A 17,960-nucleotide genomic window follows, 5' to 3' on the forward strand; every position below is an offset into this window, starting at 1 on the left:
ATGCTGTGTTTTATGCTTACTAGGCTTGCTTATCAACAGTAATTCCTAATCATACAGAGATAATTTATGTATCAGCAGCAAAAAGTGGTTGAGGTAAACTGCTGTTTTCACAGTGAGACAATTATTGTTAAGTATCATGCCATCAGTATGATTCAGTTTTTTCAGTCATAAGTTTTATGCAAATGGTAAAACAAGGAGAAAAATATTGAGATGCTCAACACTATTGTCAGTGTTTCATTCACAGAATATTATATATGTGGGATGTTTTTTGACACTGTTTTGTTGCTCTCTGTTCAGAGAAAGCAAATACTTGTACTGTAAACACTGGATGACATTTTATTCCTTGTTAAAGCACAACTGTAGAGTACTAGTCCTAACACTTTTAACTAGTCAGATGCTGAAGCAGCGCAAGTGCCAAGAATGAGAAACGAAATGTACAGAATTTAATGTAACTCATTCTCTTCAATTCAGCTGCAGCGTGGTGGCTCATACATTAGCTCAATTTGAGGTTACCTTTCAGCACCCCCTTCATTCAAGCCTGTAGATGAAAGTACCATTCAGAAGCAGGTGAAAAGGAAAGTCTGTTGGTAATGTAATAGGCGTTGGTGGTGTAGGCGTGTGAATGAACCATCAACAGCATGCATTAGAGTAACAGAATCTATTTGCTGTTTTATAAGGGATAGATGTGTGATAAAATTATACTCTGATCAGCAGCGGAATGTCTCTAAGAGGAAGGCAAATGTGACAGCTGCTTTTAACAGGCACGTATTTCTGCCTAGAATCCTGTTAAAGCCAAACTGACATTGTAGGGACTATTAGTTTTTTGCACCAATGTCATTCATCTTAAGGAATTAAAGCATTACACTTTCTCGCCATGGTGAAGCACAGAGTACTCATTAAATGTAATGACAGTATACCACGGGCAGCAGGCTAGAACCAGAGCCAGGATTGTGTGCTACCTCAGCCTAATACGCTAACAGCTGGTTAAATTGTAAAACCTGTCAAGCAACATTTCATAGCAGAACCTTGTATGTAGATAATCATAGTCCTCTGGTTAATAATTTTAAAGCAGTGCTGCTAGACAGATGGGTAAAGGCAATGTTGACTCAAGAATTACTTCTTGCAAAAACTGAAGTTAATCTTTTAATGCTAAACTTTGAAGATATTTTTCTGTGTAATATGATTCGATGTACAGTATGAAACCCCAACATTTGGGGGAAAAGAGTCCTCAAATCCAGTTTCAATCTGTGTAGTTTATAAAAAGAAAAAAAATATCTTGTAAAACGTACATCATGGTGTTTGTTCTTGTGTTGTCTGCAGATCTACCTGCGGTTCCTGGACTATGAGATGGAGAACTCAAACGAGTGCAAGCGCAACTTCGTGGCCGTGTATGATGGAAGCAGCTCGGTGGAGGATCTGAAGGCCAAGTTCTGCAGCACAGTGGCTAATGATGTGATGCTGGTAACAGGGCTGGGAGTCGTCCGCCTGTGGGCTGACGAGGGGAGCCGCAGCAGTCGATTCCAGATGCTTTTCACTTCCTTCCAAGAGCGTAAGCACTGTGACAGTGGAGCACACCTCCCACTGCACGCCCCACACTGCAGCTTCCACACCTGACACTAATTAGGTCTGCGCTTTAACATCCCCACGCGGTCGCGGACGGTGTTCAACCTTAGAACCAGAGTATTTGCAAGCCGGCTACAAACGATTATTTTTGTCCTTCATACACGATCCTCTCATATACTGGAAAACAATTGCCATTCCAGATGAGTACACACCGGCACAGCGCTCACTCGCTGACCAAGAACAAGAAGCTCATGCAGTACCTTTTTGAACCCAACACTATTACAGAGCCAATTCTCTGGCAATGCAAATTAACAATTACCTAAGTGACTCTAAGTTACTCTAGCCAAAGTGACTCTAGCCTCACCCAAGGAAGAGTGCCTAGAACAATAAAGTGAGCAACCCTAAGGTTAAGTTTATAATAAGATAGACAGATAAGACTTTATTGATCCCAAAGGGAAATTGATGTAAAGTAGTAGTTAAGTAAGTTAAGTAGTTAAGTAAGCATCCATTATCTGGATAAGGGTATCCCAGCAGCAGACAAGGGCACAAGCCAAGACTAAACCCCAGACTGGGCAGCAGCCCATTGCGGCCTCTCCACTCCCACCACACACATGCAGGCCAGCAGCAACATTACAGAGACTGCCATTATCCTAGCCAGCAGGCCTTGGCAAGTGTGAGCACACCAGAGCTCAGAAACTGGCAGTGGAGAACATGCTGGAACCACAGAGAACATTCCCTTGTCCACAGTCGAACCCGGGACCCAACTGTCACACCCCCCTTCACTTTGTAATTAATTAATCAAAATGTATATTGGGTGAGTAGTGTTATTCATTATTGAATACAGAGTTGGACAGAAACACAGGTCTATACCAGTAGTAGTTCTACAATCTTTGTGGTTTATAGAGTCCTTTTGAAGCCAGACCCTTAAAAAAAGAAGACACAAAACTGGCATTAAGGGAGAAGTGCAGACTTGGTATTAACAGAATGTCCTTAATGTCATTGTAGTTTCCCTCCAGAACTGTATTTAGGAAGCATCAGCTGAAATCGTGTAGAACTTGTATACAGCAGGCAAACTGCACACTGTCCATTGAATTTTCAGTTGTGTTAGAACAGTTTTAGTAGGGCCTGATTCAATACTGGATAATTGGAGTGTCTGTAACTGCATGCTTGCACTTACCCAATGGATTTATCTATTGATTTATTTGTACATACAGAAGAACCCACAGCCATGGACAGAAGTATTGGCTCACTCAATCACCAACAATGTGACTAATATATTACACAGTACTTATAATAAATAATGTTTTTCTGCCATCGTGTAGTGAGTTTTAGTTAATTAATTTACGGGGGTAAATTCTGAGTTTTAAAATTAAGTATTCACTCCCTGTGTCTTAATTAATTCCCTGAATTAATAGTCACTGAAGGAATATCCAGTAGTCTTGGATGTGATGCCGTTGTTAAGTATTTCAGCAAATAAGATTTATCACCCTTAATAAATTAACCCAGCTGCAGCGGGAGCATGTCAATACGGAGGCTGTGACTCAGTGCTTAATAGCTGTACGTGTGTGTGCTGCTCAGCGGCTCCTGCAGTGCGTGTGCAGTGGAGCTCCCTGGACACACATCAGGAGCAGAGCAGACGCAGCCCGTCCAGGAGGTTCTGTTTGCTTCTGCCATTCTGCTGCCCAGGTCCTGACCTCCAGCACCGTGCTGGCCCAGTTCTGTTTGAGACCTGGGAGGTATCTGAATCTACCTGCAGCATTTCAGGACTAAATCATTTCAGAAAATCTTTTCACTTTGGCAGAGTTGATTAGGATCAAGCCGGCTACAGTTATTTTCTGTGATTCTTTTAATTCTGACAAAAAGTGTTAAACAGCAACGTGCACACGCACAGGTCTGGCAGCAGAATTTCACTGAGCCCAAGAGGAGGAAGCACATTTGCCTTTTCTTGATACATGAACATGCCATCTTTCTAAAATCAGGAGTTTCATGCACACAGCTTTGTGTTCATCTGATTCGATTCAGAAATGCCTGAAATATTCCTTAGTTCTTTTCAGCTACAATTGCACTGAGGTACACATTCAAAACTGGCCAAAACTGGCAGGTAGACTATCTGAAGCTGTGCACAAAAAAGGAAAAATGTGTGGCTTAACGTTAAAAACCTGCATAGCAGACAGTACATCAATGACATTTACTGTAGATCTCATGTTAGCAGCTTTAGTCTTTTGTCCTTCCACTCAATTACTATTTAATTGATGTACTAAGGGAATGTTCTGGTGTGAACAAAAGACCAATTATATTATAATGTGACTAGGAATTAGTTTCACTGGAGATTAGTCTTTACTTACCTTTTAATAAAGTCTGATTTGTGTGTTCCAAATGATTGGTTATGAGTGCTGCAACGCCGCCTTGTGGTGAAAATAAGACTAGTGCATGTCGTAATCTCAGATGACTAATCTTGTCCTGTGACTGTGAAAGTGAATTCACAGCTGCGAAATTGAAGGTAATTCACTGCCAACTTTAAAGACTTGATAAACTAAATATTTAGAAATTAGATAGAACTGGAGATAATTACATGTTTAAAAATCACTCACAAATGACTTTTCAATCAATATGTGTATTGTACTTAAGAATATTTAAAGCAGATAACATTTTAATTCAATTGTTCAGTGCATTACTGTAACTGCACAGCTTTACAAGTGGAAAGAAATTAGTTAAATGTCCAATGAGTTAGTGTCTCAATGATGGTACGACAAGCATAAAACTGTGACAAATTTCCTCCTGCGTTTCCTAATCTTTGTGACTGCAGTAGTGTACTATTGTGCAAGACTCACTTAAACACTGTCACATTGAAAGTCTGATTTGGTTGTTAATAATCTTGTTTCCCAAGAACTAAAATATTTATTCATATATGTTAAAGCTATTGTAAAATACTATATACGTATAGCAGAATAATATAGCAATATTAATAGTAGTATAGTAGAGAAGTAGAAAGGCCAATGTCTATGGAACTATAGACCTGGAATTTAGAAGATGTTTCTCTCTAAGTACATTCTTCATTGGGACACCGGGAGACAAATTTGGAGATTGAGATTTGTAAATTTTGTAAATTCATTTTTACGGTTTCACAACATACACTTGCAGACACACTCCACCATTCTGTACTGTAAACACAACAATTTATTATTGATTTCTGCTCTAAAGTTATGTAATGTGAGTGTTTTGTTACACAATGTACAAAACATACCTTTGGTACTGTAGTTCAAGCTTTACAGAGAAAAAAATCTGTATTCTTGAGCTGTAGGGGTAAATTAAAAATTCACAAATGGCTCAAGTTTCAATGAATCATGTCTTAGATTGATGGGGGCCAACAGCAAAGATTAATTCACTTCCACACAAATGACTATGCATTTTACTCCAATAGCCACAAGAAGTGATGTCAACTTGGGTTCACTTTCATTAGACAAATGTCACATTAGTGCATTTGTCAAAGCTTAAGATTCAGTTTTAAGATTTAAGATTCAGATTCATGAACAAATCCCATGCATATTTCAAAGTGGCATGAGATGGAGACTCACACAGTGCAGACAAAATCTGTGAATGTATTGTAGAATACATGTTTACGGTCATTGACTGAAAATTTTAGAATTCTCAAGTGTACCCAGAAGCTGCTGAGCTAGGGGTGAGTTTGATGTTACAGTATATGTTAATTCCCTGTTCTTCCATGATATGTTTCAGCTCCTTGTGAAGCAGACACATTCTTCTGTCACAGTAACATGTGCATCAACAACACCCTTGTGTGCAATGGCGTTCAGAACTGTGTCTACCCTTGGGATGAAAACCACTGCAAAGGTAGGCAGGCATTTCTGGCTGGTCATGTTTCTTTAAATGGCTCAGTGCATTTTTAATTTAGCAAGTCTTGATGTTCTTATGTATCACAAATATTCATACAGTGGTAAATATGGGAAATATTGCTTTATCATACTCTGTGTGTTTTACAGTGGGCTTTGTTTAAGTAAGTGGTTTTCTATAAGACAGCTTTCTTTTTATTGTAGTTGTATTATACTATATCAGGATATTGTCACTTTCTCTACAGTAATCATCAATAAGGAAGGCAAACTTAAGATGAGGTGAAGAGTCTAGACATTTCAGACTCCAATCTGTCATTTCTGTTTGGCCCAGTGTATGTGGCCTCATCTGCTTTTCTTTCTGTCCACCCAGTAGAGAAACTGGGGAAGAATGAAGATGTGAATGTAAAACTTTAAGTGCCCTGATCTAGGGAAATAAGAAGTGACTTGGCTTTGCAGCAGAGGCTGCGTTCACATGGACTGACTTTGTTGTGGCACTTGGTGCAAAGCTGAAACTGTTGTCACTGTTTGTCTATTATTGTAACATGTACACCATTCTGTCATTTTTAAACCATTTTAAAATGTTTCCGGCAAAGGTCCTTTGAAATATATGTACCGAAGTAAGTTATGTAGTGGAATATGTTACGACTCTGAGTTTTTTGTACTTTAAGTCCTGAGAAATTCCTTAATTCAAAGGCCTTACTGACTCTTTGCTTTCTCAGAAACCACAGGATGTCAGTAAGGCTATTCCAATGAAAACGACATATAATAAATAATCAACACATCAACCACAGCCAGATTATGAAACATCATCACTTCCAACAATTCTACCACAGGCTGACATTTAATATGACAAAACTGCAAAATGAAAGGAAGCAGTGTGGTCTTCACACGTAGATTGGCAATAACAAAGGAGATGGAAACGATTGCGGTGCAATATTTTTTTTTCTGAATGATTAATGTTTCTGAAAAATATCTATACGTTTATCTTTCTGTCTGTCTTCTTTGTGAATCGATTACTGTATGTCTGCATTACAGTGTTGAGAAAACATTTGTGAATAGGTCATTACATATTCCCATATATTTTAGACCTAAAAACTAATAACATCTTCGTGAAAATCTTTATACAAATGCCATTTAACATTTAACATTAAACATGACACAAAGACATAAGTTATATTCAGATTATTTAATTAACAAACAGATCCAATAATAAATATTCTTGTTTGAATAAATATATGGACCTTTACATCAGTAAGTGGTGGTTCCTGCTTCAGCAGCAATGACTTCAACTAGGCATTTCCTGTAACTGTTTATTTGTCTCTTGCTTTAGCTTTAAGACTCGTGGCTCATTCCTCCTTACAGAACTGCTTCTTGTCTGTGACATTTGATGGTTTCTTTGCATGAATCTCCTGTTCAGGTTCAACCATAACATTTCAGTGGAGTTTAGTCCGAACTTTGACGTGACCAATCCAAAATGCAAAATATATTCTTCATCAGATACACTGGAGTAGATCTCCTTGTATGTTTAGGATCATTGATTTGCTGTATGACCCAATTTTGACTTAGCTTCATCTGACAAATGTATGGCTTCACATTCTCCTCCAAAAATTGCTAATATAATGCTGGATTGATGCTTCTGTCAATTATGGCAGGACGTCTGGGTCCTGTGGCCGCAAAAAGCAGTTCTAAGCCACAAGACTCCCACCACCCTGCTTGAAAATTAGGATGAGGTTCTTCTGTTGTAAGCATTGTGTGGAAAAAGTTTAACTTTTGACTCAACTGTTAAAAGTCCTTCCAGTAGTCTTGTGGACTGTCCAGATGCTCCAGGTTGGGTTACAGACCAATGGTCTTTTCCTGGGGTCTCTTTCCCATGAAAGTCATCCCTGTTCAGACTTTTTCTGATGGTTGAGGTATGAACACTGCCATTAGCCTGCAGATTTTTGTGACTTCCTGGATGATAATTCTCTGGGAGGTTGTTAAGGAGACGTTAGCAGGCCAAATGGTCCTGAGTAGAGTCATCGTGGCCTTGAATATTTTCCATTTGAAGGCTATATGTTTGACAGCCGATGGAGCTTCAAATGTTTAGATATAGTTTTGTAACCTAGTCCAGACCGATAAGCACCAGCTACTCATCTCTAAGGTTCATTTAAATCTCTTCTGATGTCATAACATCTTGCCACTACCCTGTAAGGCGAAGACCAAACTCGGAAAGGTTCTGATGATTACTGTATGTAGGACAGGACAGCCCAAACGTAGTCCTCATTTACTTGTCTCCCAGTTTTTAACTACTCAATTCTAATTTCTCCTTGAAATATGCAATGTAAACTAGGGGTTAACATATTATTCCACACGTACTGAAATGGAAATGAAGTGGTGAAAATATAAACCCTTTTGATTAATTAAAAAAATACCATTTGGGATATCAACAAGGATATCATGCTAAGAAATTGTAATTCCCATAATTACTGCATATTGCTGGTTCACAAAACATTTAAGATGGCTTACAAATTTTATAGGCTATATATATTTTATCTGTTCCATTATTATTGCAATACTTCATAGTTATGCCTTAACTCAGACATTCTTAACAAATGTAGTGAATTGATCTGAAAAATAGTGAATTGGGAAATTCATTCAGAAAGCAGTGTCACAAGCATTTGGCTCATAATGCTGTTATACAGTATCAGTCCTTGCTGACTCATGGAGGGCATACAACTTAATGGAAATGTGCCTCTGCTTTATTGCAGTGTGCTGTAAGGGACTCTTGGATCTGGAAAAAACATATGACATTTAAGGCAGACAAATGCATGTAGTGTTACATGCAGGTAGCAAAAACATAAATACAAGATCAGAAAAAATAGCTTGAAGGAGCTAACTGAAATAAATAGGTGTTTTTGTTTACACTTCATGTTATCTTCTAGACAATAGACAGTAGCACTTGAAAGGCAACCAGTATGTTAGGATATACTGTACATAGTTTAAATATACAGTATCTAAATACATTAATGTCCTTTTAAAATAATAATTAATAAAACCTCACTTACAGTAGAATGTTGTATATAACTGTGGTCACCAGATAGCAACAAATATATTGCTGCTCTGAAATCATCAATGAAGAGTGACCAGACACATTCCCAGGTTCAAAGTAATGTCCTGCACTAACAGGCTAAAAGAGATCAATCTTTTTAGTATTGAACAGACAGGACTATGGGGGGCCCTAATACAAATGTTCTTGAATCCTCAAATGCACTGACAAAGTCAAACCAATGAACTTCCTGAAGTACAAACGGAAGTGTATTTAAAGCTGAGAATAGGAGTCACTGTTTTCTACAGAGGGTTGTGGGACTATGACACAAGCTAACCAGCCATATTGACAAAGAGGCATTACAAGTAACCAAACGAGTTAGATACATGGCCTCCTCTCATTTACAACCTATATATTTATGTTTTCTACATATTAAATTAGTGGGGTCCCAAGTTGTAGCACAGAACAAATAAAGATTGAACAGTGTATTTCTGAGAAAATTCTAGGTTGTTTCCTGTGAGAGGTGATAAATACCTCGTGCAAAATCTAAACTTATTGTTTGATTTGTATGTGTTTGTATGTGTTTAAGAGAGACAGTACCGTGCAGTTGCTGTTTGGTGGACTTTGTCATATTAATATACATACCTTTAAATGTATCGATTGTAAAATGGCTTTTATTAGGGCATATTCTAACATGAGCTTGTGGCTGATGTTTTGATTACCTCCAAATCTTTTGATGTCTTGTGTTGTCTGTCTTGATTACTATCACCAGGTTTTGTACTGAAAATGGGGTTGCAGGTGGTCTTGATGTCACCTGTGTGATACATGCATTTGTTATGTCAGTGGACTAAATTGTAACTCAGTATCTTTACATCACACAGAAAAGAGAAAAGCGAACCTTTTGGACAACCTAACCAACACCAGTGGGACGATAATTGGAGTTACCTCATGCATTGTGATTATCCTTCTTATTGTGTCTGTCATAGTTCAGATCAAACAGCCACGCAAAAAATACATTGTAAGAAAAGAAGACTTTGATCAAACAGTATTTCAGGAGGTGTTTGAGCCCCCTCACTATGAACTGTGCACTCTCAGAAGTACGGCAGCCTCCGCCGATCTGGTGGACCTTGCCGAGGACTTTGAGAACTACCACAAACTGCGGCGATCTTCGTCGAAATGCATTCATGACCATCACTGCGGGTCTCAGATGTCGAGCGTGAAGGGCAGCCGCAGCAACCTCAGCACGCGAGACGCGACCATCCTGACCGACGCGCAGCCCCAGCCCGTCAGGCCCCTGATGCCCCCGGCCAACAGGAGGAGCATCCTGGTGATGCGGCACAGCTGCTCCCAAGACGCCGCGGATGGCTGTGACCTGGATGAAATAGAGGAGGTGCCCACAACCAGCCACAGGCTCTCCAGACATGATAAATCTGTCCAGCGGTCAGTATCCATTGATTTTTGATGAAGACTTTCCCATGGGGACTTCTTTGCCCAGACATTTTCTTCCCGTTTTCCTGTTTTCTGTTTTGTTTTGAGGTTGCAACTTCTTTATTTTTCTTTGATCTTTTCCCTCTTTTCATTAAGACCTCTGCAATCATTCATGAAGGGATAGATTAACTGGAAGAGATGCAGTCGCTCCCGACCAAAGAAAGTTATCATGTTGTCTCAGTTCTTTAGTTTGATACTAAAACTAATCACATGCCTCCCTTTCACCCTCTTGGCCTCTCACCACTATTGGAATTCCTGTCATTTCTGACAGATTGCAGACTGATGAGATGTAACTATATAGTACTTGGTGCATGCAGAATGTTATGGATCTGTTTTTCAGGACAGTACCAGAGCTTTCGTCTTGTATCTCAAAGGCTGAGAGGTGTCATTTTAAGAGTAATTAAGAAATGTACACATTCTGTTTCAAATCCTAATAGAAGTGCTTGTTTTGTGACTAAAGCACCTTTGAATTTTATTGTAGTACTCAGACTATTCATATCATTATAAATAAACATAATTGAATATATATTTATATATGATAGTATAGTCATGAAAAAACCTTTCTACTCAGTAAAGTGCAAATATTTGGCATGAAACTGTTTTATAAAAGAAAAAAAACATATTTTTATTGTATAAATGCATCTTGAATGCTTGTTGACTAATGAGGAAAGATTAAATATTTACGAGAACATGATATTTATGAATTACTTTCTCTTTTCACATCTATTTTTTTAATCCATGCGACATGCAAACACACTTTCCGTGTGCCTCTGTGGTGCATGCTCGTGTGGTGTGAGTACATTACATGCTTGTTTCTTCATCTGGTGCACCTGTAAGTGCACAAGAGCCCTCTTCCAGAATGTCCTTCTCATTTCTGCATGTAAATGTTTCAGACTCCTCTAAAATGCTTGTGATCAAATGTATTGCATTTAAGTAGCATATGAATGCATATGTCTATTGTTTATTTTCCATGCAAAACAGTATTTTATTAAATGAAATAGCCATAACATTCCAGGTTCTGCCTCATTGGGTCTCTAAGCAAACATGAATCTGAATACAACACAACTAGGGTCTAAGAGACAATCTCAAGGTAAGCAAACAAACCTAAAACAACACAAATGTCTTCCGTTGTTGTAGTTGGTGTTTCACAGTGTAATTAACATTTTCAGTTTCTTTCTTTTTTTTCAAATCCAAAATCTGTTTCAATAATTCAGATCTTTTTAATTAGTTTATCATTAATGTTTGGTAGTCACTTATGCTTTTCTGTTTTTTCATTATGATTTAACCATTTGTGTTGCTTTGTGTTAGTACAGTATAGCAAGATTAACCCTAATGTTCTTTTCTATTTTTTTATTGTTTAAGCATGGATGTTTTCTTTTAACAATTTCCACCTTAATGGCTGAACATTTGTATTTGAGAAGTGCAGTTTTATATCTGCACAGAAAATATTTTTTAAAATTGGATGCAGATCTGAAATTATGGCCTGGATTTGATCAGAACTTTAAGCTACCAGTTGCCAATCACAAACCCAGTACACAATGAAGGCTTTTCCGATTTATAGGAGCTTCATGCACCTGTGCTTTGAAAATCAGGTATAGTACTGGGCTGAAATTGTTTAGCACAAAGAGTGGATGTTTTGATCAAATCCAGCCCCCATATTACATGTTGTTGTTTTGCTAACAGAATATTTGTACTTATAGTTGAGGCTTATTTTACAAAATATTGCTCAAGTGAAATTAACTTAAAAATCTATATTTTTATAATTTGTGTAATTTTAATGCAAGACTGGATGCAAATAAGTATTTTCGCATAGAATTGAAAATAGATTGTTTAGAGCTAATTTTACTTTGCATTAAAAAGCAATAATTAAATTTTTATGTGATTCTAAGTCAGGTTAAAATACCAATATCTTAGTATTAGATTTTTTTGTTTTAATTGGAAAAAATATATTGTTTTTTCTCATCATTTTGAGTAGTATAAAAATATGTTGTAATTCTAATATTTCTTTTAAGTAATATTACTCTAGAAAGTAGCCATTATTTTACTCTTGTCTTTGTTGTTTCGTATTGTATAATGTGTGATTTGTGATGCATTTTCCTGTGTTTTGCATTGTGTTACATGTGCATTGTTTCCATTATATAGACTGCTTGAGAGTAGTGCAGTCCTGGAGGGGTTCGCTCAGGCTTCAGTGAAATGTGAACATGTGGACCGCGGACATATACCAGCATGACATTTTATGGACTTTTCTTACTGGCATATTTTCATAGTGACACATAATATAAGTCAAATAAATGAGTGATGAGAACAACAGTGCAAAAAACTATGGATTTGTAACAGTAAGACCACAAAAACGCCAGGACAGAAATATGAATTCAGGTACTTAATTGCCCTGATTGTGACTTTCATATATTTTTATTTCATATCTGTTGGACAGTAAGGATTAGCAATATAATTTAGTTAATATTTTAAATAATTAGATCATTAGTCTGTGTCTCTAAAATATCTATGAACTTTAGTAGTTTACTAAAGAGATTTAAAAATGTTTTTGTAGTTAAAACACTGTAAAAAGCATGCCATTTATGTTATGTGCACCTAGATAGAAAAATCTTGTGTTTAATGCCTGCAACCTGTACATCTTTAAATATGTTACATTCATATTTTGTATTAATTACATATTTATATCATTCATTATAGATTTACCCTTTTTACCCCTTACTAGATCAGTTTTTTCTTTGCACAATAGGAAGGATTTAGTAGATTTATACTAGTTTGCGCATGTTTTTAGAATACACACAAAAATGTTTTACAGACTTACAAAATGCTGACGTTAAAAGAAAGTAAATCTGTTTTCTATGTAATTTCTACAAGACAAAGGTACTGCTGGAATGCATATGCTAAGAGTATTTTTAACTAAATTCAGACAGTACATTGAATAACATATGCTTTCCCATTTTTCAGAGTGGCAGAATATTTCCAAACAGCGGTGACCGATGAAACACATTTTCTGTATACCTCCTTTTAAGCTTAAATTATAATGAGACAATGATGAAAAAATAACAATACATTTTAATTTGAAGACTGCCTCCTGTTTTCTGTACACATTTCTTCCCAACAGTTAATGTGTTCTTTGTACAGTTTACAAACATTTTGAAAAAACGTTAAAAATACTCATTTGAAATCCACAATATACAGAATGCATTTCATATCACTTATTCTTGAGTTGTTTGTACATAATAAAGCAAAATTATTTCCTTTAAAGTATTATTCACTTTGGTTTTGATTTTTTTTGGTTTCTCATTTCTTTTATTGGTGTAAGTTCTACCTCCAAAATATATTTATTTTAACATACAGAAGCCTTAGAGAACTGCATGTTTTTCTGTATGTCTTCATTTTTCAGTACTTAACGTACATTCTCTACTCATAACAGTGATTCCAAAGTCCTCAAAGCTTAGGAACTGAAGTACTTGTTTCTCAACACTGGTTTTAACATTAATTGAAAAGTAAACCCAGTTCTCAAAACCCAAGCCACTTGGTTTATCCAAGGAATTGTAGAGATCTGCTTTCATAGCGCAAATATGTCATTTAAATGTCTGACTGGATTTTGTTTCTGGACACTCCATGATTGAGTTATTAGCTGGACTGGTTCTTTTTGGCATTTTCTCCTTGCTTTGTTCATTAACCTTCTTTGGTTGTTGACAATAGAGTGAACAGCCCTGTAGAAAAATCTATTGATACAGTGTATGTTTTTCAGTATAACAGTTCTGTTTTCTCACTATAAACATGAATTGCAAAAAATATTAAACTTTCTAATTTTGTGTAAATAATGTAAGAATAGCTAAAAATCTTCTACATGACTTCTTGCCTTTTAACAATAGAGTTGAACATTACCAAAATGTTCAAAAGTGTGGAGAAAAAAGTGGACAGGTATTCATGAGACACAGTACTGCTCAGGTGCCTGCAACTAAACTCATAAAATATTCAGAGCTCCATGAAGTGAGGAATCTGCACAATATTAAAAATGGATGCGTCTTTAAACAGAGATTTCACTTTATTTAAACGTAGATAATAAATACATCACATATTAAGGTTACAAACAAAAATGTAGCATAATATGAGTGTCCCTTGCTCTTAGCAGGCCATTGCTTTTAGCTTAACAAATTTTAAAATGATAATTATAAAAGAATACTAATGTAAGATAATTATGAACATATTCTGCTACTTTTAACTTCTTTGTAAACACTAAATATAATTATGCCTTATATTCTTTAATGGCATTAATTAGATTTACTACAGCAAAACTAGACAAGCTCTTTTGAATTAACAGACATACCTACCACATGACTTTTGTCCTCATTCCAGCCTTTTTAAAGTCAACTGGGAGTCAACTGGGAACAGGATGATGTCCATTTCTCAAGCAATCCTGACTGTAGCAGTACCTGGGTGTCACCCAGGAAGTATGGTTCTTTTTTTACCAAGTCTAATATGGAAGGTTAAAGCATCCCCTGGGAACCTGGATAGTGTTGAACTCTCCTGCAGGAGCCTCGTTTGGCTCTGAGCCTGAGCTCTGACCTCACCTCCTTGGAAGCTGGACAGCACCATACAACCGCAGCAGGGCTACGGCTCAGCAGCAGCCTGAGTCTGGAGCAGGAGAGCTGCCGTGAGCAGCCATGATTGGACCTTGATAGTGGCAGAGCTGCCCGTGTCACACTTACCCCCATGAGTGCGTGTCTCGCGCTGCTCCGGGTGACAGTCATCACAGCATGTGTCACGGTGACAACCTACGCTGTGGTTAATGTGTGGCCTTATTAGCAAAAAAAGTATTGAAGCCACTATATATGTTTATTTTGAAAAATGTGTTTACCTATAGTTACCATACTGAGATGCATTAAAATGCAACAAATGAGTATGGGGTCAAATGGTATTTGGTGCATTTTTAATGGTTGTCAATACATAATATTTGGTAACATGAGTTGAAAGCCACACTCCTCCATAAGTTCAAAATCAGATGACACCTGCCTCTCTCTCTTCTTTCATTAGACTAACTGTAAGACCCAACACTTACCCTAAAATAATTGTTCTCATAAATTAATCCCAAAGTGTAGAATTTCGTTTTGCAGAAAAATGGGGACTGCAGTTCAATATGTTTCTGCATCAGAAAATGTTCTTGCTTTTTCAGAGTATAATTTAATATAATATATCTCCCCTCTCCCAACAACATTGCACGACAAACAGAATACCAACAATGTGTTAATCTCTCTTTTCTATAGATTTTTTATCAAATAAAAAATGTCTTCTGTTTTAATTTGAAACTGACAAAATATTCCTACACAAACCATGTACTGTCCAGGGGATTGTTTCTCATGGTCACTTTAAAATTTAATTTAACTTGCCATGTCACTGCAAATTAATCTTCTCTTATTGAAATGCATTATACCTATTTTAATCATGATTTAAAGCAAGTGTTTCATTCTAATTAATATTAATTAATATTCCATTATATGTGAGTTCTCCTTTTCAAGATTGTGGAAATACTCAGATTAACATTCATTAATCCTGTGATGAGTCACTGTTTGTGTCTCAGCAGTCGTGCATGGTTAATATTTCCGTGTGTTGTGTGTCTCTTTTGTTGTGTCATAAATTACTGTATGTGGTCATGCTTTTGCTTGTCATGCTGTTTACTGTAATGTTATCTGAATATATTTACTGTCAGCTGAACTCTTTTCTTTTTCTCCATCGGCAGGGTTTTGCTTTACATGCAATTGTAGGATTGCATTGAAGGTCTTGTCTGTCTGCAAGAAGGATGGCTTCCTTCCCAGTTTGATTCACATGATCTTATTTCCCCGTTCATGTCTTTGTCATCCTGAGTGTACTTTCCACTAATGTGGAGTAAATCACATAGACAAAACATTCACACTGGTAAAGCTATTAACACAAAAGGTTGACCTAACTAATAATGTACTGTAGCACAAGGTGTTTTGCATCTTGCATTATGAAAGTTTGATAACATTATCTGCCTATTGGACTTTTCATCCTTGACAGGTTGCACAACATACCCAAAGCAAATTACAATTTCAACAGAAAACAGCAAAAGATCTCCTTTAAAGATAATCAATGATGCAGAAAATTACAATTCCAAATCAGAACCCATGCATCAGTAGAAAATGTAATCAGTAGATAATGTAAATGTGGACTTTAATCCACAATAGGCCTGATACCTAATGGGAATAATTTAAAATAAAGATCTTAATATCCAGAAAATTACTTATTTTTTAAACACCTTCCTTTATGAAAATAAATTATTAGTAATGCAAGTCAGATTAATTTCCAAATTGGTTACAGTAATTTTTCCAAATAGTTTCTTCATTATCAAGATTAAGACTTCTCATCTATAAATTCAGTTTATTCAGCACATGAAATCACCGAAACATTTGCACGGTGCTTTTCTGAGAATTTTGTAGTTAATATGAAAGTTACACGGTGCTTTGGACAAGAAGACTGCTATATGATTAGGATATTCAATTGTTGTTATCTAAAAAATGAATTTTCTAATCCATTTTCAGAATATCTTGGCATTGGATTTGTTTAACATGGTGTAACTGCACCAGTGAGCCAGTGGGAAAGTTTCTGCAGTCTGGAAGGGGGTATAACACTGCACATGTGCACAGCAGGTGATGCCCCTGTGTTAAAGCTGAGAGGAACCTAATAGTGTTTTCGTTTCTCTACAGGCAGATACATCACCCTACCGCATCTTGCCAACTATGACAACATACGGAGCTAACTGTAAAATCCTCATCCGTCTTGAAACTGTTGCTCTGAACGATCTTATCAATTTGTTGTGAGCAAAAGAAAAAATACAGAAGTTCCTTTCTATTGGTGAATGTGTTGGGTGTTTTCTTTGCTGCACGATTCAAGGAATTCTCCTTGTGTTGCTCTTATTTCAAACTACTGTATTTAAAGGTATAATATCTTCAAAACAAAAGTGTCACGCCCTCTGCAGCCACAGGGCGCTCCTGCTCTGTCCTGTCTCTCCTTTCCGGTTATTTGCTGTCCTTCCGGTCCGTCTCTTTCCCTCGGGCTATATATTTCCGGGTCTAGCACTCCGCCCGGGCTCAGCATTGACGTTCGGATTTCCTGAGACCCGCCTAGCACCAGGTCGCCCCACGTCCGCTACCTGAGGGCACAGGTTTCTGTACGGCACTCCTGAACTCTTTGCACTAATGAGGCCGGGCTAACTCCCCATCTCGCCGCTACGCATAGGGTCTCCCATTGCTCTCCTGCCTCTCCACGGTTCGTCTAGTTTTTCGGACATCCGTGACAAGAAGTATGTTTGCATTGTCTCACAAAGCCTTTTTGTCATTTTCCTGCCTGTTAGAAGATAGTTTCTTGGCTGGGTGGTGCAAACATACATCTCCCAGTTCATTCAGACAAGAGTAGCCTGCCGTCTAGAGCTTTGCTTCTTATTTGGAAAGTATACCTTTTCCCATTACCTTGGTTTGACGTTCTGTGTTTATATATGCATTTTAAGATAGATTAAATTGTTAGAATTATTATTAATTCTTTTTCAGGACCTATAACTTATTTTCATGATGCAAATTCGTTTAAAATAAGGAATAGAAAGAATTCTTAAATGTTTGTTTGGAGTTAATTGGCAGATGTCAGACAAGAAAAGGGTTGTGAATTTACTTGAGTCTCCCATGTAAATCCAGGTTTCACTTCCATGACAAGGCTGTATGAGCAGTTTGAAATCTGAGCAAAATGTCTTTCATGTGATGTTTTATTCTGAAATGACTTCCCATGACAGAACTTATCCAAAGGAAAATGGTCAAGGAAAAAACAGGAGCCATCAAAATAATAAGTTAATTTCTTGATGGAATAATTCACAATTTTAAAGTTAAACTGTGAAGGTTAAAGCTGTATAGGCCTAAAAATCAGTACTTAGATGTACCATATGTGCATCATTTTATACAGTCTAGCAGTGTAATAAAGAATCCTATCAAATAAAACCAAGTACAGGCAACATTCATAGCACACTGAGT

At 37.0% G+C, this 17,960-nt stretch overlaps 1 protein-coding gene across 4 annotated transcripts in view; it reads left to right on the forward strand.

Moving 5' to 3' along the window:
• neto1l (neuropilin (NRP) and tolloid (TLL)-like 1, like) overlaps positions 1 to 16,798 on the forward strand; it is a 66,590-nt gene extending 49,792 nt beyond the window's left edge. Inside the window, exons 7-11 of one of the 4 annotated variants that reach the window (XM_069190839.1) lie at positions 1,321 to 1,549; positions 5,299 to 5,412; positions 9,318 to 9,876; positions 10,940 to 11,014; positions 14,284 to 16,798. In XM_069190839.1, coding sequence (XP_069046940.1) covers positions 1,321 to 1,549; positions 5,299 to 5,412; positions 9,318 to 9,876; positions 10,940 to 11,000 — 963 coding nt within the window. In that variant the 3' untranslated portion in view covers positions 11,001 to 11,014; positions 14,284 to 16,798. The other 3 variants (XM_015355029.2, XM_006634599.3, XM_015355031.2) reach the window with 3 other exon arrangements.
• The last annotated feature ends 1,162 nt before the right edge of the window (positions 16,799 to 17,960 follow it).

The sequence above is a fragment of the Lepisosteus oculatus genome, chromosome 6, assembly GCF_040954835.1.
Source record: "Lepisosteus oculatus isolate fLepOcu1 chromosome 6, fLepOcu1.hap2, whole genome shotgun sequence".
NCBI lineage: Eukaryota > Metazoa > Chordata > Actinopteri > Semionotiformes > Lepisosteidae > Lepisosteus > Lepisosteus oculatus.